This window comes from Rhea americana, unplaced genomic scaffold (genome assembly GCF_003343005.1).
Source record: "Rhea americana isolate MKP2758 unplaced genomic scaffold, rheAme1 scaffold_202, whole genome shotgun sequence".
Classification (NCBI taxonomy): domain Eukaryota; kingdom Metazoa; phylum Chordata; class Aves; order Rheiformes; family Rheidae; genus Rhea; species Rhea americana.
In genome coordinates this window covers 1,593,575-1,618,181 of record NW_028186173.1, presented here as the reverse complement: position 1 = coordinate 1,618,181, position 24,607 = coordinate 1,593,575, and the positions used below count along the sequence as shown (strand labels likewise).

General features: G+C 38.0%; 1 protein-coding gene across 5 annotated transcripts in view; it reads left to right on the top strand.

The window, feature by feature from the left end:
• TIPARP (TCDD inducible poly(ADP-ribose) polymerase) overlaps positions 1 to 24,607 on the top strand; it is a 68,813-nt gene that overhangs the window by 17,020 nt on the left and 27,186 nt on the right. For 3 of the 5 annotated variants that reach the window (XR_014895754.1, XM_085304068.1, XM_085304070.1), the window contains exons 3-5: positions 2,936 to 3,945; positions 19,142 to 19,310; positions 20,877 to 21,058. Coding sequence is in view for 4 of the 5 variants with exons in the window: in XM_085304068.1 (XP_085160194.1) it covers positions 2,936 to 3,945; positions 19,142 to 19,310; positions 20,877 to 21,058 (1,361 nt within the window). In the remaining variant the exon portion in view is untranslated. The other 2 variants (XM_085304072.1, XM_085304071.1) reach the window with 2 other exon arrangements.

Genomic DNA, 24,607 nt, shown 5'->3' with positions numbered 1-24,607 from the left:
GGGGGCGGGCCGCCTTCCCGGCACGGGCGGCGCGCAGGAGATGCGCCGCCGCCGCCTGCGAGCTCCTCCCAGAGCCGAGCAGCTGCCTGGCAGGCGCTTGCAGGAAGCAATATTTAAAACAGCCACGCTAACATGTGAGAAGCAGAGGGCTGTGGCGGGGTCGGAGCTGCCGCCGAGGCGGAATGGGCGGTTTGTCACGTAGCGAGCCGCGGGCAGGAAGGCGATGAGCGCTGCTCGCCGCGGAGAGCGAGGAGAGGAAGGCAGCGCCTGCCCGCAGCGCCCGGCGCCGCGCCGCGCCGCGGCTGAGCCCCCGCGAGCAGCCTCGGCGGCCTGCCCTGCCTCCCTGCGCGGCGCTTTGGTTGCTGGCTTCTCAGGTAACCCGAAAGGCAACTTGAGAAGCGACCTGGGAGACGTAACCTGAGATTCAGGCGTTTTTGAGATGAAAATATTAAGAGTGGCTGTAAGCGTCCGATTGTAGCAGTCAGTGCAGTCTCTTTTGTTGTTGTTTTTAGTTTATTTTTCCCACCGGAATGTTAATCTTATTTTCAAGGTATCTCTAAACTGAGTCAAAATGCAAAAATCTCGCTCGAAGTGAGTAACAGCTGGTTGGTTTCGGGGCGTGCGTGCGTGCGTGCGGTGGGGGGGCAGAATCGGTTTGGGTTACGGGGCAAAGCGGTGGGGGGCTGCAGGGAGCTGTGCTGTTTGTATTGCCGATTGCAGTGTTTGCCGTGCCTCGGAGGCACCGAGGGGCAAGAGAACCTGCCGGCTTGCGCGTTTTTTGAAGGATACCTAAAGTTGCAAGGTGATTAGTCCTTCAGAGCTTGTTGTTTATTTTTTGGTATGTTTTGTTGTGGTTGTCGGGTTTGTTTTTTTGGGGGGTTTTTTTTTTCGTTTTTTGGAAGGTGTTACTTGTTTCTAAGTTGTAGGTCCATTAGATTGCAGGGTCATTAGGTTTCCTTTCTTCAGGAAAGCAGAAGGAGGTGTGGTTCATGTGAGGTGGCTAGTACTTGGGGACTGAAATCACAAACTAAGATCTTTTTCTGTTGAAACGTAGTATGCATGCAGGCGTAGTATTGTTCTATATGATTGTTAGCGTTGTTTGTAAATAATATTAATTGATATGGGATATTAAAAGGCTTAAACAGAAATGCCAGCAATTTCTGGTATTTGTTCCCGCTGATTTCTATTTATCTTTTAGAGTTGTTGGAAGATTAACTCCATATGATAAAGCAATTCTTTAAAAACAACAGCAAAATCTGAACAATAAAGTAATGAAAAGAGCAATAACAATACTGAAATAGCATTAAAGATATAGCTGAAAATGACCATAAGTCACTTACTTGGCTCCTGGGCACAGTGGGACTCCTTGAACCCAGGGTGATCCTCTTATATATCATAGACGCTGTTAGACCTAAGTAAGCATAATAGAAGTGAAGCGTCTGATTCCTTTTGCAGTTGAGGATTTAAGACCTTTGGAATTACTTGAATTTTTACCGTGCCGTGTAGTAGCTTAGACAGAGAACTGCCTGATACGCCTGTAGAAAAATAATAGAGTTTTTTATTTTAGCAGTTTTGGAATTTGTTGTAGGAGGCAAACAAATACGTTGATTGTTTTAAATTTAAGCTACAAATACAAAATCAAAGAGTACAACATTTTTACTAGTGGTCCTGATAATGCTCTTTCACGGGGTAACGCAAAACCTTATAAATTAATGTTCCAAAATAAAAAAGACTAAATGGGGAATTTTGATGAACAAATTTTTAAGCATTAAATTACTGCTAATTTTTTATCTCAGTTTTCTGAGAATTTGATTGGAATGTGTATTTGCAGGAAGTAATCCTTAATGTGCTCCACTTTAAGTTTTGAGGCTACAGGTGAAGAGCCTGAAGAGTGTTTAATTAAATGTAATAAAATACTGCAAGATTCTTGATCAAAAGGTATACACCTTGCTTTCTGGTGACCTACTGGGTGTATTCTTTATCTTAATTTAGTAAGTAATTTATTGTTCCCCATGTTAGTTATTGGATTCTCTGTATTCTGAAGTAACTAATACCACTTTATGATCTTTACTGCTCAGTTTAATTCCTTCGGTTTAATATACAAGAGGCAAATGAGCTTGGTGTGTCACAGAAGGGTGACTGAGTGCGTATATGCATGTGAGTCAGACTGTGAGAGAGTGTGTGGGCATGTGAGAATGTCTGTGTATGAAGTAGGAGTGTCTGGACACATATGAGACTGCAATTGTTGAATGTGTAGCAGGAGGAACAGGGTGTAAGTACTTGAACTACTGTGTTTATAAAACCAAGAATTAAATCCTTGCTCCTGTTGAAGTCAGTAGGAAGTTCGCCACTCATTTATGTGGAACTGGCAGTTCTCTAATAATGCTRCTGGGGGGAAGTACGAGATTATGTGAGAGAAGATATATATGAATATAATAAGAATGTATAGGTCTATCCATTTATCTGGTGAGAGGAAGAAATGGTGCATGAGTATTCTGAAGTGTGGTGGGAACATGCAGGGCTGCATGTCTGCTAATGCTTCCGTTCTCAGGTCTGTTGGTGAGCGACAAAACCAAATGATGCAGTACTCACTTTTGTGGAATATAATGAACCAAATGCTGTTTAATAATAAATATTATCACAGGGAGAAGGGCATCAGTTCCATTCCCCTCCTTCCTGCCCCCTCCAGGGACTGTTTGTGCGTGCCTGAGTGTTTCTGAGACTTCATGTGTGAGGAGACAATGAGTGTGTGTTTGGGATTAATTAGCTTGAGTTTAGCTGGTTTCATGCTTTACGTGCCTAGGGGCTACCCACAGTCACAGAGAGGGGAGGAGTTTGCTGTTGCTGGCTTGAAATCCTCTCCAGGGGTGATCTTGTTCGTGTCAACCATGAGCAATTAGAGAGATTAACTGTCTTGTTTTCCTTTCTGCCCTAGACTGATTCTGGTGAGGCTCTGGGACATTTGAAAGTGATTTGGAGAGAGCAAAGTCTGTGTCTAATGGACACTGAACCAAAGCCAGTGTGTGTCATGCAGCAAGCTCACTGCCCAGCAATGAAGTGCCCTCCTTCAGAGGACTTTTCTCCTCAGGTAAGATTGTCTGAAAAAATCCCCCCAGTGAAACCTTGCTTCAAGAAGAAGCAGCAAGTGCAGAAAAGACTGGACACAGAAACTCTCCGGGCTTTGCGGCCAATCTTCACCAGTTTGCTGGGAACTGGAACCCTGGATAGAGTCTTTGTGCCACGAGGCCAAAGTGGTGGTGATAGTGATTTATGTGAACCTGCTGTGAAAAAGGCTCTGGAACTTGGTTCTTCTTGCCCCCAACCAGAAAGTAATGTGACTGCGTTGATGCCAACAGCTCCAGATGTACAAAGTCAACTGACCGTAGCTCGTCCTTCTGCAAGCAGGACGTCCAGTGCTGAGCAGGATGTCCAGTCAGGAGAGCAAGGCTTCTCATCAGAAACTACTCCTGGAACTGCTGCTAATACTAGTAATGAATCATTCCAGGATCATCCTTTGCATACACCTTCTAGCGATGCTGCAGCTTGTCCATTGTTCCCAGACAAGATTCTAGAAAGCTACACGTCTGGCTTATTCCAGGAGAACAACTGTCCAATGCAATATAATTTGAACCCAAGTGATAAATTCAGTGCTGGGATATTCCAAGATAAAAGTGAAGAAGCTTCTCTTGATCTGGTATTTGAACTCTTGAACCAACTGCAATATCACACCCATCAGGAGGAGGGGGTAGAAATCTGTGTGGATTTTCTGCAGGGCACTTGTGTTTACGGCAGTGATTGTCCCAAACATCACACTGTGTTGCCATATCACTGGCAAGTGAGAAGGACAACAACTCAGAGTTGGCAAAGTGTGACCAATGATTCCCAGGAACATCTGGAAAGACTCTATTGCAACCCTGACAATGACAGGATCAAAGTGAAGTATCGGTAGGTAACTGAATTTACTCCCTTACATGCAAAGCCAAGAGGGCTTAGCAAAGAAGCAGTTAAGGAATCTTATTTTTCTGATGTGTTATATACAAGTATTTTCCAAAACCTGTGGTGATGTTACCTGAATAATATATAACAAGTTTGCCACAGACAGAAAACTCTTGCACACCTATTAAAACTGCTGCTAAATATCTGGAAGGTGTTATTTGTAGCTGAAGGAGTTGAAGCATGTGAAAGGAAAAAACTTCAATTCTGTAAGATTGAGAGTCATCAGAGACTGTTGTGCAACACTGTACTTGTTCTTGACATTCCTAATTAGTCTTGTCTCTATATTTGAAAAGTGGCAGGATGAATGAACCTTTGCAGTGATTGAAACAGGAGTGATACAGCAGTGCTTTGTGCCACTGTGAATCCGGACTGACTGTATGCATTGCAAGCACAATTTTCATAATTATATTCTAAGCAACTAAAATTAGGTGTTCTGTTCACTTTCGTATAGTTGATAACTTAGGGTGATGTTCCAGCTAATTAACTGTGAGCAACTTGAGCAACACCTTCAAAAATGTTGATTTACTGTTTCAGCAGTTTCACCTAAAAATGTTAAACTGTGCATTAGAAGTCATCGTTTCCTCTGTGTAGTAGTGTTTTTAGTTTCAGAAAATGAGTTGACAGGCAGCTTTTAGGTTTCCCTGATCATGTGCTCACTTTGGACTAGATCCTGCCTACTGAGATCTAAACCAAAACTCCTTTCAACTTTTGTAGTTTGTAGTTCCATTATGAATAGTAATGAAGAGTGACAGTGTTGACAAGATCATCAGATCTATGTAGTCCATGTTCTTGTGAGCGCAGGGTTGTAGACTCTGTTTTCTGAGTTCTGAATACTTTCTTTTTCTGGAGGAAGTATGTAATAAGATTGCTCATATCTTTTCTGTCTGCCATATTCTGTAAGCCTCTTGTGCCAACTAATTCTAGCAGTAGTCAAATTAAAAACAACAATTCCATAGTTGTATAGGAAAAGCTTCACATTTTTCTTTGACATCTGAATCTTTTTGGTTTTTTTTTCATTGTCCCTTATTCCTTCCAATTTCTGAAAGAGTATATCCCTTCTTCCCTAATGTTTTAGGGCAGAATTATTTTATTTCGTTTACTGTGCTGAAGTTTCCTCTTAGGCATCAAATACCCAGTCTAATAGTCAAGGTCAGTGCGTGTCTTTACATTGACCTAACTGGATGTTGGATTAGGCCCTAAAACTCAAACTTTATCAACCTACAGATTTCCATGTAGACTTCATAATTTTTACTGAAGATAATACCAGAATATAGGTACTCTATACTGAAAATGAAGTAGGAAATAAAGAAATAACTTATGCGATATAGGGAATAATCATATTTTATAGAATCGCCTTGGAAAAATATGCCAGTTTCTAAAAAATAAAAAACCCTGTGACTGCACAGGATAGTAAATCCACTATATTTTACAGCAGAGAGAATTCCATTTTTTCCAGGTATTTTAAAAAATTTCTGAAAACAGAAATAGCAAATGTTTAAAGGAATAAGACAAGCCCCTGCAAGTAATTAAAATTTGAGCACTGTGCAAATGAGTGAACAGTTCTTTCTATTTTTTAAGCGTATATAACAGAATCCATTGCTACACACATGATCTATCTGTTCTAAATTACGGAGTCAAGAGTGATTAAAAAGAAACAATGCTTCATAACTGCTTAATCGTCCTATCCATATTGTAGAACTGGCTGAATAGTGCTGTCTGCCTTTACACTTATTTTGCAGATTTCCAGTCTGGTGAGTATTTTGGCATCTTGGTACACTGAGTTTCTGTCTGTCTGAACTGGTTGGGAAGAAACTTATCAGGATTATTGTCAGACACGTTACATTCTGTTACCATGAATAAAGTCAGAGAGGCAGTATGATCCCAGAAAATCCGGGAGTGCTGGGTCAGAACTCTACTGCTTGTTCTGTGGTCAGTTTGAAACTGTGCTTTTGAAGTAGAGACAGATTCTTTTAATAAAAAAAACTAGTGTTCATCTGGTTAAGTTGAACTAGCTACCCTGTGAATGTTTGCCTGACTCTTTTCCAGGCAAGATTAGTTTATTGAGACTAAAAATTATTTTAAACATTAGTAATTTCTAACTGAATTTCTGTATTGAGCTGTTGATTCTGCAGCCTATATTCTTTTCCTTCTCTCAAATTACATTGTGAAGGTATTTGCATCAATCAGTGCTACAAAATCATGCCCAAATATGAGGTTGGATATTTGCTCTGAATTTATAGAATCCTCTGCCCTTTCTATGGTTATGTTTAAAAAAAATGTATATACACAGTGGAATTATCAGCAAATTTGGTAACTCTTGCATGTATTTCTTCCCTTGAAAGACCTTCAGGTTTCTAGATAAGTATGAGTATGAGCTTAGAAATGAAACTCTTTTTTTTAGGCTTGAGCTTCTAATTTCAAGCAGTGAGTCTGATATTCCTTAAAACTTAGTCTTAACAAGTTTTTAAAGGAGATGTTTAAGTGCGTGTCGTAGCGAATTTTCTTTTACACAACGTCTTACCTCAGAAGAACCTTTTAAACCTTTAGATGTGGACTACTTGGACTCTGTAGGAGCCTTCATGGAGTTTACTGATGGTCACTGCAACCTGGTTCTCCTTATATTCCAAGGCGATGTTGTGTCTCCTGGCAACAAGATGCAGATAGCAGCATGTTGAACCTTGCTGAGAGACTCACAAACATGCTAGAGCAGCTCATTGTTCACATGGTTACCACATTATTTGGCTAAAGCTATTAATCTCTCGTGGTCAGACTAGCTTTACAGGCCTATCTATAGAGATTGCATACAACAAGGAAATGTCTTTTCAGCAATTTGCWAGTCCAAGAAAGACCAAGCAGAAGGCAGCCTGACAGGTAACCAGTGGGTGGTAGCTGTTTATTCTCCTTTGTTTTGAATGCAGTTTGTGTGGCATAGCAACTCATCATTACAGTCTGAACCCACAATATCATCACTGCACTTACTTCAAGAAAACTTGGCCATTCAAGAAAGTGTTGGGCCACTGGTCAATTAGAGAATAAGTGCTAAATACATATATGATTTTCTTCCGGTAACTATTTATATAAGTCTTGCCTCACATGAATGTTGTTTAGATGAGTAATGTAACATAAACATTCAGCTGCTTTTCAGCTAAGGGGCCATGACCTTAAAGTAGGAAAAGTGGTAAAGTTGTTTAATTCCTTCTTTGTAATAAGTCTGTCTTGGATAATCACTATTTGCAGTTTGTCCTTAAACTGACTATATAGTTTAATGTTAAATTATTTATATTTTTCCTTTCATAAATCTATGAAGTATTTATAGCCAAATATCAAGATCCCTAAATAAAGGGGAACTATGAACTTAAGCAGGTTAAAATACCTAAGAGCACTTGGTTTTCTCCATACATGTGAGGAGAGGCCCTGGAGAATTTCCAGATCACAGCTAAGTATTTGACAGAACAATGCCAAGTACTGCTCTCCAACATGAGAGTACCCAAGCTGTCGTTTCTTAAGATGCCCTTTAGTAAGGGGAAATACTTGGCTGCAGAACTGAGCAGGTCCCCCCCCCCCCAACACACCTGACCAGTCATACTTTTGCTGCTTTTCAAAACAATACTCATCATTACTTACTACATTAGGATCTGATTAAAAGAACTGTGCCATTCCTGGCCCATCATATCCTTCCTTTGGCTGGAGATTCCACCCTCTCTCTTGGCAGAGAGAGCTGTCCTTGTGTGCTGTGGGAATTGCAGCATCTGTTCTACTGTGTGTACCCCAGCGTATCCTAACTCACATGAAACAATAGCGTCTCATAGTTATTTTAATTTTTTATGTAGCAACACTCTGTAAAAATAGAAAGATCCCTGTATAAAGTGTAGTAGTTCAAACTATGATCTTATTTAGCCAAGTTCTGTAAAATCTGAAGCTGATACAATTGTTCCTTTTACCGCCACCTATATCTGTGTGTGTACTAAATAACACCTAAAGCCTAACATACAATTTCAGTCAGAGGAATGAAGGTCTTAAATTTAAGTGTAATTAAATTTCCGTAAGTTTTATGGAATTGATTGGTAGCTAGAACAGAAAGATGGCAACACATTCCTCCACTCAGGGGAAAAATAGGTGAACTTGCAATAGCCTATATTCTGCTCGGCTGTGACTGTGTAGCTAGTCGGTACATATGCATGGTTCTTGGACCAAGCCAAAGTACATACTGTCTCTTACCAAATGGAGTTACCAACAAGTGTASAGAGGGACGTGGGGAGAGAAAAAAGTGAGGACAAAAGTAAATCCACAGGGAGCTACTTTTCATCGCTTCTGGTGTGCATAGGATAACTTGTTCTCTGATGCTGTTAGAGTGTGCCTGCATTATTTTAAAATCGCATACAGCCCAGTGGAATCATTTCATTCATTCAGGGACTCCTGACTGAGGTCTGACCGATTGAATAGTTAAATTTACAAAGTTGTCTTTCTGATCTGCACAGCTGCCACAGTGTATGAGATAACTCATGTTATTGATAACACTGGAGATGAGAAAACAACTGAAAAGTACTGTCTTGTTATTTGTGTATGGTGTTTCTTGAACATACACAGCTACATGGTTTTGAACTTCTTTTTAATTCCTTGCTAGAAGGAATGCAATACATGAAATAAAAAGCACATGAAGTGATTTTAAAAGTGTATGCCTTGTGCTTTGTAAGAGCACATTTCAATGGATTCATATTTGCCCTGCTTTATAATACCATTTACATATGAAATAAAACTAATTGGGTTCTGGCTATACAAATCTAGGGGAAGTTACAAGTGTTACGTGAAGCTGTCATAGGAATTAGTAGCAATCACTTGCATGTACCTTTTCTTGTTTCACATCAGTAAACAGATGACAGTTTTGGAAACAGCTGTCACCTGGCTTCAGGTTGAGGTCAGTCTGTTCTGTGTGTACTTATGTTAATAAAACAGTCCTTTCTAAAACAAAGATTTATAATTGTTTAAAACAGATTGCCCGGAAGAATTGCTTACAGGTAAATCCAGCAATCACAGTATCGTAGCATTGTCTGCCTGCCCAGTTCATTAAGGATGAGGAACAGAAAGAGTCTGTTACCATTATTTGCTTAGCAAGAGCAGTGATCCTGAAGTTCCTTCTCAGTTAGTACACATTTGTTGAAATTCGTAGGAATTTGATTTGAGTAATAATTGCAAAATTTGCTACTTGTAGTCAGACGTTCCAAAGAAGGTGTCTTTGCTGGGCAGCCCTATTTAGAGGATGTGAGTYGGAACATCCAACTGGGACATTCAGAAGCTGAAACATCCAGAACCGGTGGTCATCAGTGAATGTTAGACTTGACTTGTCTAAGATCGTGCTATGTAAAGTATTGATTAAATTGATGCAGTTTCATTATTTGTCATACATCTCAGATACTGTTCTGTAATTAAGTCCTGAACCTGGATAGAATTCCTGAAAAAGGAAACAGGCACATATATATTTTCAAAAAATGAGGCTTTAACCTCTTAAGTCACTTAAGTGCTTTAGAATGTATTCCTCACTGCAGCTTTTTAAAAAGGAGTTTTTCTCTTGAGCAGTTTGAAAACCCTGTCCTTTAGCAGCTCTGTTGCTTGCCAGTCAGGGTTGTGCACCTGCAGTCTCTAGAATTACCACAGATTCCTGATCCTACAGAAAATGGAAAAAAAAAATTCTGTTTATTACATTTTCAAATAAGGAGGTTATACTTCTAAGATGGTAGAAAAGTCATTGAAGCAATAGAAACCCTTTTCCTTTTGCTTTTACACACACACACACACACACACACACACACACACACACACACAGAGACACGTGTGTGTGTGTGTGTATATATATATACACACAAACATACATATATAGAGAGCACTTGGTGTGTTTCATTACGCTGTCTTCCAAATCCTAAAATAAGTGTTCTTTTTTAAACTTTTGTATTGGGTCAAACGGGTTAGTTGATTCTGGTGCCCTGGAGCAGCAGCAAACTCAGCCTATCAGTTTTATGGCTACTTTGTGTTGCTGCAATGATACAAAAATTAAAACAAACAAACAAAAACCTTCTACGAAATATACCCTCATCTGGTGCGGGTAGGAGACCTTTGAAACTTTGAAACCAGCCATGTACCTCAGATAAGGACATCCATGTTTATCCTCTAATACAAATAGAAGGTGCAACTTGGATTTGAATTATGAAATATGGTACATGCAGTAATCCTTGGAAGATCTGAATGTATTGGAAATTCTCATTGCTCCAGATTTTTAAGAACTTAATAGCAGTTCACACCGAAGGGCAATTTTAACTCAGTACCTCATGTCCAAAAGTGACCGACAGTGGGTTTCTTGTGAAGAGTGTAAGAACAGAACAAACTTGCACTAATACTTCCCTGGTGCGCTCTCCTCTCTTCCAGCAGTCTACGCCTCTCTGACCTCCTGATCCAGAGATGGTATCTTTGTGTGTGTTTTCTTTCTGCCAAAAAAAGATTGGGCCAGACTTTCGTCTAAGCTGTCTATATACATCAGGGCAAATATCCCAATAGTTGTTTCAGAATTATAAATACACAGCTGCGGTTGGACCCGCTCGCTATGTGAAAATTATAGAACGCTCTTTTCAAGCACAACCATTCATCATTTTTTAAAGTCAGAAACCCCTGATTTTCAACTGTTTTTGTAAAATATAGGATAAGCAGTAAAACTACTGTACCAATAGCAGAAAGATTTTTCTAATGATGGAGCCTTTAGCTGTGGATGTAAATCATCTTTCTGTAGCATTGTTATTTTTTCGGAATCTTTCTTACTGTATATGATCTGCATGGCTTACAGTCATAGCTGAGAGAGGCACTGTGACATGAGGTGAGGACAAAGTAACTAAAATACCAAACTAATKTTCTGTCCTTTTACCTGCCATCCCTCTCTTCCAGTGGAGAATGATGAGATGCTGATAAGATCAAGACTGTAGATCCTATTTACCCTGTTTACTGTGTTTTCATTCTTGCTGTGATGCAAAGTAATGCTGCTGTAAGGGAAAGATACTGTTTCTCTTTCATGCTCTTACAGCAGCTATCTAGGATTCGATTGTATTTTTATTGCTAAGTTCTGAAAAAGTTTCAAAGAACGTCACTGCACTCTGTATTAACCAGGTGCTGACTTATTATTACTCCTGCGGAGTCAGTGTCTGTTTCACTACGAGAAAATCTGGGCTGCTCTTGTCTCAATCTGATGTTCCTATTTCAAACTACCAGTACCTCTGCTTAGAAAGAGAGATTTTATTAAGACAACATACCTTAAGTGAAATATTTTCATACAGACTGCTCTGATTTTAAACACCTCTGGAATTATAAACCCCTATGATGTCCCACCCAAAGCTGGACTACAGCCAACAGCTTCAAACTGCCCCCCAAAAGATGAAATGTCACCAATTTTCGGTCACCAGAAAGTATAAATGCCTATTTTTTGTCTCTCTTMCAGTAACTGAATTTGATTTAACTCATGTTGCAAACTTAACCGTGAAGGATCTTCATACCTGTTTGGATCTTTTAAGTTCATCTGTTCTCTTGAGTGGTTTTTAGATTATTGCTATTTCAGAGAGGAACTGGTTTAATCACAGAGAGAAAATCAACAGTTTCATCATCTAAGTAGTGTTTAGCTCTCAATCTTGCTTTGCATCACAGCTGTTCTTATGGGAACTGAGTTTCATTTCCTGAACAGACCTTTGTTGATCGTTGTACTACTTTTTTTTTTTTTTTTACTTTTTTTTTTTTTTTTTTTTGGCAAGATGCATGACATGTAACTGAATTTAGGAGAAGAGTTTGAAATCACATGCATTTTCGTAGCATTTACAAAAAATATTTTTCCTCCTCATCTATTTTTACATAAGATATATAGAAAATTTGTATTATTAAATGGAAAGAGCATAGAGGAATCGCACGTTAGATTTAAGTTCTTAAGAACTTAAAGAACTTCTTAAGTTCTTAAGAATTCGTAAGAAGAGTGCAAGGAAGAATGAGACCAGATCATCCTTATTTTAGCAGGCTGCCTTCATCTAACAAAAGATGATATTTTAAGCAATATTGCAACTTGATGGAATGGATAGTTACCCAGTTCAGTGTCCTGAATAAATTATTCCATTGTGTTATTTCTTATAGTAAGGGTACAGAAAAAAAAGTAACTTATTCAGGGGACCAGACTCTGTTTGTAAAAACATCTGTGAAATTTTACTGTGAATTGCTGCTGTTAYACAGTACAGGATTTGGTTTTCCTTTTATGTTTTCCATATTCTTGATAGGGTTCAATATGTTCATTCTTTTAGTGGAAATAATTCCATTGAACTGCTTTATATAATAAACAGAGACTTTTATTTGGTTAGTTGTTGAAGAGAAGTTCTTAAGAAATCTCTGTTCCCATCTCTGTCATAAGTTCTCAGTGTGAYTTTGGAGAAGCTGTTTAAGTTTCTCTCTGCCTCTGTCTTTTTAGGGTAAAATGGAGATAGTAACTGTATACTTCAGAAGCAGGATGAGGCAAAGTTTTATGGTGTTTTAGAGAGGTTTAGTATTTTCCGCTGGAAGGTGCTGTAGAAAAAAAGCATTATTTTTATTACTAGTTTTAGGCTATACTGAAGGCTGTTCCTGCTGCATGACACGATGGAAATAACACTTTGCTCCATCAAGGTATTTGAATAAATTCCCTGCTTTCCCAAACATCTAACGAACTTCAGTCTTTATCTTCTTTTCCACTGTTCTCCATACACTGATGCTTCCAGATATAGACTTCACAGGCGACAAGGAACAACACTGGAGAATTTTTTGTCATGTTAGCCATAAAACTCTCCTTTGCCTTCCTACAGGCTGCCTTAAAACTCTCCTTTGCCTTCCTACAGGCTGCCTTAGAAAAGTATAAAGAGCATTGGACTCCGTTCTGTGGAGCTCATCTTTTGGAGGCAGTTCGGAGAAATGCTTGGGATGGGTCTGTGCCATCTCTGCTCACARGAAGGGATTTTCATTCCTATTTTTGCGTGCATTTCTTGTGCTGCTGTCATGGTCGTAGCATTCAGGTGTTTCCTCACCACTGAATGCGAAGCATCTCCCTGTGGTTCATTTAGCTGGGCAGTCAGGTGGCTGTTACGGGTTACTTGTTCCCTCGTGTTCCCTTCAGGGAACAGAACACTGCAATGCGTGTCTCGCTCATTTGTTTTTGTTTCTGCCGCCCCCCCAATCCGTTTGTTACCCACAATCTATACTTTATGCAGGATGTCCTTTATTTTACCTCAAAACTTTGTTTCATGCTTACATTATACCTCAGAAGCAGTAAATCATTTAAAGTGATGATATGCTAATGAACAGATCGGGCATAATTGTAAGCATCTAGCATTCTTACTTTCTTCAATCCTAAATTTGGGGTCTTTGTCCCATATTTAGGCCTTGGGCAGTTGAGAGGTACGTTTGTCGCATTTGCTATTATCAGTGGTATCTTAGTTGAAACCAGGAATTTAATCATGCAATCACCTGCTGTAATCACAGTTCATTTCTTTTCATGGCTTTCCATTATATAAACTTGCAATAGGCTTTTTAATAGACAGAGGATATGCTTTAACTAAAGAGCTATTATTAAACAACTTCCTGAATATCTTTTCACATTTCTGAGCATGAATGCCTGTACATGTTAAAATTTAAAAAGACAAATGCATATGAATGCAGAGGTAAATCATTGAAGAATGTAAATAAACATTGTAGCAATGTACATTTTATATGAGTCAAAGTTTTAAAGAAAGAGTCTTTATTCCCAATGACAGGAAAAAAAAAAATCACATAGAGGGTGGACACAAAGTCTGGTTTTCTGATGTAGTCACTCACGTGCATTTGTCTAAAATTCTTCAGCTCTATAAAATAATGCAGTGTTATTCCAAATGATGTTAGGTAGAAAATGTGTCTGGAGTTTTAAGGCAAAGTATTCAGGGAAAAACTAAAATACTGTTGAATAGATTTCAGCATATTCAGGTACTTTGTTCACCCAATTTTCCATGAAAATTACTGGGAAGTAGATTCTAAGTCCTTCACTGACTTTGAAAATAAAAATACTATTTTTAAAAGCATTTCTAGTTTAACACAAGTTTTAGTTTCAGGAAGAGTCTGTTCTGTTATATTCTGAAAGAAACTGCTGAGCCTTTTCCTATGCACAGCTAAGGGAAATGGATAGAGGATGCCATGCCAATTTTTATATTGTATGTGGCTCAGAAAGATCTTGACCACATTTTTTTTTCTTCAAGACATATTTAAAAATAATGGTTTTGGTTTCTAATCAGGAATTCTTACTATCAGAAAAACTTTTAAGTAAGCCCAGGTAGTAACTGCACAAGAGCTGGTGTCTCTATCTTTTAATTGCACAATGACCGATTAGTATTTTACACAATTTGAAAGAAAGCCTTAGATATATGGGTGTCCCAAGAGGACTATATCTGTATAACAGGCAACCGTTGAAAGATGAGTTGCGTAGAGAAACACTATGACCTTTACAGTCAGATAAATTGATCCTTTCTATTTAGAAAGGAAAAAACAAGAACATTCAATGCATTGTATTCAAATTCTTCAGATTCAGGTTGTACATACACTTTCAAGAAAAATATTTGAAAGGGTAATAACCCACTCTTGGTGCCCGATGCCTGCGTTCTTGTTACAGTGAATTGTCAACATATGTCACAGTACGGTGACCACTCTGTTCCCAATTTGCTTAAAGGGGAGATGGATCTGATAAAGAAGAGGCAGCAAGCAGTGAGCTACAGGAACATTAAAAAAACCAAACCTCAAACACCAGACTGAATTGTTGCATTTTTAGTAGAGAAAAAAATAATTTGGCAAGTTCACTACAGGTTTTGCTGAAAAAACGTTTAGCTTTAAGCAAAACTATTTTCAGCATAAGCTGTCATTAGCTACCAACATTGTAAGTCTTGAAGCTGTGGGTGAATTTTATTTAATGTAGGAAAAAAATATTGCAACTTATTTTGCTGAAATTGTATGTAAACTTCTACTCTGGAAAAGAAATTTTTTCTCATTATAGCACTACCAGAAGAAAGCTACGTAAAACCCTACAGTTCCCCACTAATACTGCAATTAGAAAATGTATACGCTCAAATGTTTTTTGCATATGCGTCCATTAAGCCAGATTTTTAAGTTTGTCCTGAAGATCTGCCTGCTCTGCAGTAAAAGCACTAGGAGAAGCAGTCTTATAGTGTGTTCATCTCAAAAAATGTTTTTCCTTCCATGCAGTTCCATCATATACCTTTATTTTGATTCTTGTTGCTCTGCTATATAGTTACATCTGCATGCTGGATTCTGTATTTTAACACAGTTAAGTATGTGTTAGAAATATCCAAGTCATGTCTGAAGCCAGCCACTTTTCAAGTACTCGTGAAGTTTCTTTCGCAATATTCAAAATTTTAAGGACTTTTTTCTTAACTTCCTAGGGTCTTAACCAATATGTGATTACTTTTAAAAGGGCTCAGCATGCTAGTGGTTACCTTTGTTATGTTTAGAGTATAGGGAGGCATATTTCAATTTTCCCTTTACTTTACACTGCATTAATACAACTGCTGCAAAAATTTTTCATTATCTTCTTCAGCACACCAAATTCAACACACAAAATTAAAATAAAATTAACTAAAACTCTGGGTTATACCTTTAAAAGAAAACAATTTACATACAACAAAAGGTTTGCATTTCATTGCAGTTTCTCAGAGATCAGGGTAGATGGAACCCTGTTATGGTATTTGGCTTGAAAACAGAATGAAGTGAGAATGAATGCTAAGATTGTATGTGGTTTATATTAAGAATTATCTTCTTGTGTATGTGTTTCACAAAAAATACACAGAGTGTGGGGAGGTTCTTGTTTCAGGGCTTGGATTGCTAAGTGAAACAGAAAGAACCACAAAACAGTGAGTCCAACTATTCGCTCCAGAGGAATAATATAATATCAGTCTCTCAAAACTTGCTTTCCTCAAAAATGGTGATTTTATTAGGCCCTGAAGTTCAGAATGATCACAGCGTGTATGCTTTGATAAGAAAAAGCAAATGCTTTTAAAATATGTTCATGAAGAAATTCACTCAAAATACATGGTGTTGTCTGCAAATACTTCAGATAATAACACAGCTTGGTATTTTGGAGAGATGATTTCCTCATGATTTCACACATTGTTTTCAAATAATGTAGATAGTAGTCTGCTGTTATGGAACAAAATGACTACATACCAATAAGGTGGGGTGACTTTTTTTGCTACAGAAAGTGTGTATTTTTTTTTAAGCCCTACATTTAATTTTAGTGTTTTCATACTGGTCATTTATTTTGGTTAGTGCTAGTTTACTTCTGAATATATTTATCACGTGTGTCTGACCTGTGGCTTGTTAATCCTATTGTTACGGAGGATACAGGCTATTACCCTTAAATAAGACTGGCTGCAGAGACGCCTTTTCTCGAGTAGCGTGGGTGTCTCCACATTCATTGATGAGATGTGCTGTGGAATGTCAGCCTTAATTAGTATATCAAACTTCTTGTGGGTGGGATGCAGCAGCGGTGACAAGGCTGCACCTCCTACTCAGAAGTAGTTGTTTTCTTTCCGTACTTGCATTCCGCCCRTGATGATTTAGTATGCCTTTGACGCAAGCAGGGAACAAACTGTTAACATTTCTACGGATTTTGTGCGATAAAGTGTCTTCTTGACAAATTTTCATCTTAATTAGCGGTGTTATATGACAATTATTAGAGAACCGTGTTCCTTGAACTGGCAAGGTGATCCTTTTGGATAGTAACTTACCAGCATAAAGAGGAAGAGAACTGCCTGCTTGGAGCCATTCTTACTGCATGCAGGTTTGTTCCTGCAGAGATCAAAAGTTCTCAGTCGTGTCCCTGAAATGAATTGGCCAAAACTCATCCTGGTTTTAACTTGGTGTTTGGGCTTTGGCAGATTTGAAGAAAGTGTGTTTTGCAGGTGTTTTTTTTCCCCAAAGATTTTTAAAAGTAGCTCTTACATTTGCATTTTCAAGACACTTAATTCAACTTTTGAGGCTATTTGTTCTTTTAAGTCTATATTAAAGCTTATTGAAAACAAAGAGCACAATCTAAAGTTCCTCCAATAACATTGGATCAATTCTCCTGGCTGAGAGTCCGCAAGAATAGGACATATTGTCCTTTCCTGTGTGTCAGGAAAGTGATTAATACTTCAAAATGTGGTTAGCACTTCACAGATCCAAATGCAATTAAATGATAATAGATACTAAGAACAACTAAGCACCTGCAACTCTTAGAGGAATGAAGGATAGTTGCAGCTGATCATCATGTTTTAAAGTCTGAACTCTTCATCAGTTTTCTATGAAAGTGCTATAATAAAACTCTTCAGTGATTGTACCAATGACAGTGTGAAATAGCTAACAAAATTGCAGCTATTCTCAGGCAAATCAGTATTCATAATGTCCTATAGATTTTTAAAATAGCTGTCACTTGATGTGGCAAATTTCATACACAGTACTTCAATGTTTATGATATTAATGTACCAAAGTTTTTAAAATAAATTATAGATTTCAAGTATCAGCTTTATTTCTGCTTATTATTAAGAATTTAAAGAGAATATTTTATGTAATTTCAAAAGCTGTGTCTCCAGTTGTCAGATGATTAGCTGCTAATGAAAACCAGTAAACTGATGACTTGTTAATAATTTATAAAAGTAGAAAACTAATTATGTAAACAGCATTATTTTGAAAATATGTTAATCCTACTTATTCTAAAAATTGACTTTTATAAGGTATTAATGTATTGCTTTCATTTCTTTGAATTTCTTGTTTTAAGGTCTTGTTTGCTTGTAAACCAGGGACTTGTGATTGCAATTGTCTAATGATAAGCATAGTTTTAAAACTCCATGCTTTACTTAAAGAATTTTTAAATTTGACTTGTCTCTCTTAACATGGACTAATAAAACAATATTAGGAACTATTTGCTGAACTATTTTAAAGTCACTGTTAAAGGTGACTTCTTTGTAAAGGAAAAAAGGAAGCACTCTTTCATTTTCTCCTTTAGATGAAGCATGTAGTCTCTGAGTCTTAATCTGTAGCTCCAGTTTTTTATGTCCTTGTGAGACACCAGTCACTTTACATGAGGTTGCCAATTAACGTTGATTGTGTAATGGTGATACAGTTAGCCAGAAAACAAGCTAATATTCCTCAACCTAAGCTCCGTAATAGTGAAATCACTTTTCCTTTTCATATTATGCCAGTTCTCTTTTGTTGCACGTGATGAAAGATAAATGAACTCTCTGGTGGATAGGCAGCAGATGCTCCTCATCCGAAGACACTGACGTTTACTTTTCTTCCCTGAAGCACTAACTTCCGCAAGCATAATCTTTTGAGTAATATGTGGCTGCTTCATCAAATATGGTTGTGTGATGTATTTATGTAGRTAGCATGATGAAAATGTCAAGGATATGTATATTGATTTTTCTACAGTTCATCCATAGTGAATTAATATCACTGGACTAGGAAGATTGTTTTTTGTTGTTGTTTCTCTGTGCCAGAGACCATGTTTTTTCACCATATGTCACCATGTCTAGAAACCTCTTAAGAGTTAGTCTACCCTGACTATCGTGTATGTGTTTAGTACAGACAATTTGCACTTTGCAGTGAAGAGCAGGACAGTCCTTGTGGAGGAAGCAGTGTGTCAGGGCTCTGAGTGCACCAGTAGTCCAGTGACTTGCCAACATCTTTGAGAAGCAGGTGGAAGCACTGCTGCCCTRTCATTCATATGACTGTTGGTGTTCTCAGAGCTTTGATACAGTGATTGAACTCTACGCCCTCTCTTCCATAAAAAGCATACGCAGATCTAGGCTCCAGGCTCCACTGCGCTCTCCACATTGACAAGTCAAAAAAAAGGGGGAAACAAGTCTTCAGTGTCCTACTCTAAGTACTTGATCCTGTGTGCCCAGTGGAAGCTCATGGAACATCTTCATGGTCACTGGGGTTGTGTGACGTGAGTACGATCAGGCTCAGGATGCCTCTGACGAGGTCTAAGCTAACTGTAGTTCTGAATGTCTGTTTTGGTATCTCTGGATGTTTTTTGAATCAATTACAAAAGATGAGAATTTTTTATTTTTCTTGTTCTTTCCAGGGGACATGAATTTTGGGTGGATTTGAATGTTATGAAATTATATGAAACTGTTGAGTTTGACCAGATGCGGAGGTTATCCACACCTTCCTGCCCCAGCTCCAGCTCAAACTACTACACCGTCTGGAAATACTTCTGCAGGGACCACTTTGGTTGGAGAGAATACTCTGAGGTATTTAACACATTCCAGAATCATGCTTTTGGGTTATAATGCAAAACTGCACTAGCATTTTATCCTCAGGTGATATGAATTTGACTTGGCCTCTTCTTAAGAAAAAGTAATCGCTCCGTAATATATAATATGCCCTTTATTTGGGACCATTGCTTTTCACTGACAGGGAGATGGATAGTCTTCTGCCCAGCTGGGGGTCTGATTTATAACAGACCAAAGTTTTTGTCTCAAAATTATTTAAATTCACTCAACACCTTATGAAATGTGAAGAGCTCAGGCTACAGCCAGATTCCCACATGTCCTATTACAAAGGGTGTATGTAGAAAGTCTCTGGAGAACAGAGGTTTGAGAGTGATTTTAAAATATTAATCCAACTTTTAGGAATGTACTGTGGTATATCATCTAGGAAGTAGAGGCTGAGTCACTGACCCTAGCAAGCTGAAGGTAGAGTTTAAGTATTTTCGATGTGACCATCTACCATCCTTGCATAGTTTTTCTGTCAACACCCATTCATTTCAGTTTAGTCATCGGGGGTGGAGTATGGAATTTCAGCTGATGGACTCAGTCATGCTGTCTGGGCACCCAAACTGAGTTAATGTGAATCTGTTCTGCTGCAGTGGGGAAATTGTCTAGAATTCTCCTTWAGCGTTCCCTGCCATTCAGAAGGAGCGCCTGTTCGGGAGAGATAGCCTTCTTTTTCTGCTCATGTGAAAGATGGCTGAGTACAGTCTGAACCTGTGGGATTACATTTATTTTTGTCTTGAAGAGAAATAAAAATGGCTGTATCTGACTGGTTTTACAGAACAATCCAGTGTTTCAGTATCATTCAAAGCTGCTAAACCTCCAACATGTCTCCAACTAGTGATTTCAAAATGCCCTGGTACTTAGAAACTGTTTGTAAAATAAGTTTGGTGATATTTTTACATTTTCAGTCTGTTTTCCTCTAAAGTCTTAAATATTTAGGATTCCTAAAGTTACTTAAATAGAATTATTTCTAAGGAAGATAATTGAGCCACTTCAGTGTTGAACATAGTTTGCAGAAAAAGCAGTGGAATCAGAGCACTGCTGAACTGCTCCGTGAATTATCCCTGATAACATTTGAGGCTTAGAAGGTAACTCACTTTTGGGAGTAAATAGGCCCGTGTCCATTTTAAGAAAGTGATTTCTAATCTCTAGAAACCTGGTTTTAAGACAAGGGAGACAGCTTTCTGCAAACTTAACACTACCATTTAGCTTTTTATTTTTTAGCTTATATATCTGTCCCCCAAAGATCTTACAAAGTACGATGTGAACCTCCAGAGTCATTGAATTTAGTCCCTTGCTGTCTCGYAGACCATGTTATACAATCACCTTAGTAAATGGGTCAATCTCTATCCTAAATGTAGTTACAGATTTTGGTCCTCACTGCTCCATTTGAAAGGTAGTTCCAGAACTTCCATACACTAATAGGTTGGACCCTTTTTCTAAATGTCTGTGTTAAATCTGTTAATCTGGCAAACTAGTTTCTTTTTGAATATGTAATTTGTGTTGTGCATGTTTTTGTTYTCTTAATATTTCTCAAAACAGCCCGTTGTAAGACTGATAGAAGAAGCCAGCTGCCGGGGTCTGAAAGAGGTTCGGTTTGTTACCTGGCATAATCAGTATATCTTAAATATCAAAGACGGATTCCAGCAAAATGCATGCTTCAGAAGAGAAATCAAGAGGCGACCCCTTCTTCGTTCGTGCATTGTGCTGATGCCGTTTTTACAGTATGTATCCCAGCAAAATGAAAACTTGAAATGTCAAATGTTCCTTCATGTTGGTCTGTCCATTAGAATTGTATTCCTTAAGATGTGACAAGGAAATAGGTATCATTTTCTAGGAAAATCAGAAGATATAATAAAAAGACCTAAGTCATCTTCATTTCATGTAACTCTAAGTATTTGCAAATTTTGGATTTAACCATATGTTCTTTTTTCCAGATCAGTAGTTACTTGTCTACAAATATGGGTCCTAATTCAGGAATTCCTGTATAGAGAGAGGTTTTGTGAGCATATGTTCAGTTCCAGTAAAAATAAATATAATATGAGTGTTTGGTGGAAATTTTTCTTAATCAAAATCATGGAGGTTTTTTTGGAAAAAATCCAGAGTATTTGAGTATTTAGTGTTAATTACTTTAATAGAAATAGTAAAAATACTCAGCATCAGTTCTGAAGTGACTTTTGACATAAATAATGGACATCATCCCAGCAGTGAATTCAAAACAGCTTGTAAATCAGAGCTCAGTTTAGGGTCCAGGAGTGCCTCTAAAGCTTACTTCTGCTCTTCTGTGATCTGTAGAGCAGGACAGAAATTTAAAGAAAGGTAAAAGGTGAAAGCCGATAATCGTAAGTTCTCCTCTTCCAAAGTCAGACCAAAAGTGCGTCTGTATAGAATATAATAGGGGCTGATACACAATGGGCAGACTTGCTGTAAATTTTTTAGGATCAGTGTGAAGAAGCAGCTTGCGATCAATTCTGGCCTCACACTTAGGACTGGACATGGCAAAGTGGTGCTTTGGCATTCCTAATGACCTCGAGGTCAGATTTCGTTTGTAATGAATATAGTCTGAATTTTAACTTGTTTCTTTAAAACTATGTATACATACTATACTAAAACCCAAATACCCTGTTGTGCAGAGCCTTGCCACTCATACAGATTTGGTAGAATATGTGAGGAGCCTTGTATTCCATTCTTCTTTGGAGCTCTCCTACTAGAAACTGGGCAGTCCTCTTTGGAAGAACATCCTGTATGCCACTCTCAACAGCTGTTGCAGTTGCTCAGTTACTTTAAAAATATCAGTCTTAAACCATCATTTAGTGTATGTTGATGTTGCAGCTATAGGAAGGGAAGTTTGCCAAATTCTGTTCTAACAGCTACTAGAAGTCAGTACCTTCAAAAATTGTCACACGGGGGTCAACAACATGCATGGAGTGATGTGATTTCTGGATGTCTTGTTTCTAGGCACTGTCAATTTAGGGCACTGTCACTATGCTGCTAGATGGCACTGGTCATAAGTAGGCTTTAACGTGTTTTCCTCTCTCTGTGTGTTCTGATACAAGCTGGAACTGTTGCAACAAAAGGAGGAAGTGGGATCTTATCCCCAAAGTTGAAGGAGGACAAGGCTGAGAGGCCTGCAGCTTCAAAGGAAAGCTCACTAGGTTAGAAGCTAAGAGACTATCAGAACTTGAGGTCTCCATGGGTTTGAACCAAGTTTCAGAACTGCAAAACTTCTGAAATACTCTCTAAGTCTATGTTTGCATAAAATAAAGCTTATGCCATCACAGCCCTTCTGTTTTGGGGCATTTCTCCATTCCCAGTTGCACACTTTATTTGGAGATCCGTGACCTCCAAGCCTTTCACAATTTTGGCAACTACTCACTCACCACTTTTCAGGAGAAACATRATCTGAGGAACTCCTTATCAGTAGGCTCTGTTTGTTATTTGAAGGTTATAATGTACCTTTTGGGTCTTGGGACATCAGAAGTAGAGATACATTTTGTTTGCCAAATTATTGTCCAGCTTCCTGCTTCTCACCCTCTTTAGTGATCACCAGGCCATCAGCTGTAGGTCCCATGAAAATGAATGTTCAAAAACATTTTATAATTTTCAAGATCAGTTAAAGCATTCTGTTGTTTTTATTGTCATTGCAACTGGGGGTGAATGTGTTCACCCATCAAAGGCGGAGTGAGGAAAGTGTTGCATTGTAGTCATTTTTGATTAGAACTCATAAAAATGCCATTTTTGTGATCTCACCAGCACAGCTGGAAGCATTATTGTTAGAGTCCAGTAGTTGGGAACATATTGTCCTGTTAGCAAAGGAGTGGAAGTCATTCGTCATTAAACTGGCAGCTTGGCATGCTGGGCCAATCAAAGGAGATTTAGCTGCTGCATTAGGGCTAGAATGCTCATTAGTTTTCTGAATTGTTACAGCATCTAACTGTGAGGTGAAAGTGAATTTGGTCAGAGTCTCAAAACAAGTTGTTGTTGGAAATATTTTTAGATACAGTCTTACAGGAAGAAAATAAAAAAAACATTAAAGAAATATTGGGAGGATGCATGTGATAAGAGCAAGCATGAACTTTCTGGTTATTGCARACTGGTTGTCTTAGTGAAAAATAACTTTCTGGTTATCGTAGTGAAAAATAAAGATTTAAGGTATTTTCCTGATGCTTTGCTAGCAGTGACTGTTTTACTACAGTTTAAGTCTATGATTTTGAGAGATGCTAAACTCACGTAACTCCAGCTAACTTCAGTGGACCATTGAGTGTTCTACACCCATAAGGGTTTGATCATAACTATTTAAAGCAGCTMCAAAATCTGTAAATTAAGTTCTAAAATTTCTATTGTTCTGCAGTAAACCTCATTTTTATTTTCCTTATACAAAGACCTTGTAATTCTCACTTAGAAGTCCAGCAATTCTTAGCAGGGACAACACAGTATTTTAAAAACTGTTAAGATTTTGCAATAAAGTATGGGAGTGTCTTTAAAAAGTCAGTATTTGCCCCCACTTATCACACAGTCACACCTGAGGTTCTGTCCCCTCTCCCAAATCAGATATGAAATTACAAAAGAATACTTGAAATAGAAACAGTGGTTAATACGTGGTAGTGATTGACAAGTGTTAACTTTTTAATGGCTCTCCCTGTATAATAAATCATGACAATTAATTTAAACTAGTCAGAATAAATGAACAAAGTGCACCTAGAGATGCGATGCTTTTATTGTGTTTGTTGCCTTACTAATTCATAACTTGCGTGGATGTGTACTTTCTCAGTACTGTGAATGAGTGAAGTTCTACAGCAATGTTGTTACCATTGACTTTAAGAGGAAAAAACCGTAATAAATAAATACATGTTGTAATGTTGTAGCTGCTATTTTAATAATGATTATTAGAAAAATCCATATTCTGGGTTTCCTTTAAACTATTAATAAAMAGAGAAGAATTTTGAGTTCAGTTAAATCAATGCAAATCAATTGAGGTCTCCTTTTAGTTTTGTACAGCAGGTGAAAGCTCTGTGAACAAAATTTTAAAGAGTATTTGTGCTCTAAAGAATGTAAGTGGTGTTACAGTTTACTCTGTCATCCAAATCAAATGTCTCAATTTAAAAATACCTTTTTTTTTATTTTTTCCAACTTTTTTTCTAGACCTGARAAGCTCAACCTGCAATCAGAAAATCATATGAAATTATTTCTGGGTCACACAAGGTTCTTTGAGGCTCACATATCACCAGCATTAAAGATTCTGAAAGGRGATCTTAACTGATATTTTTGTAGTT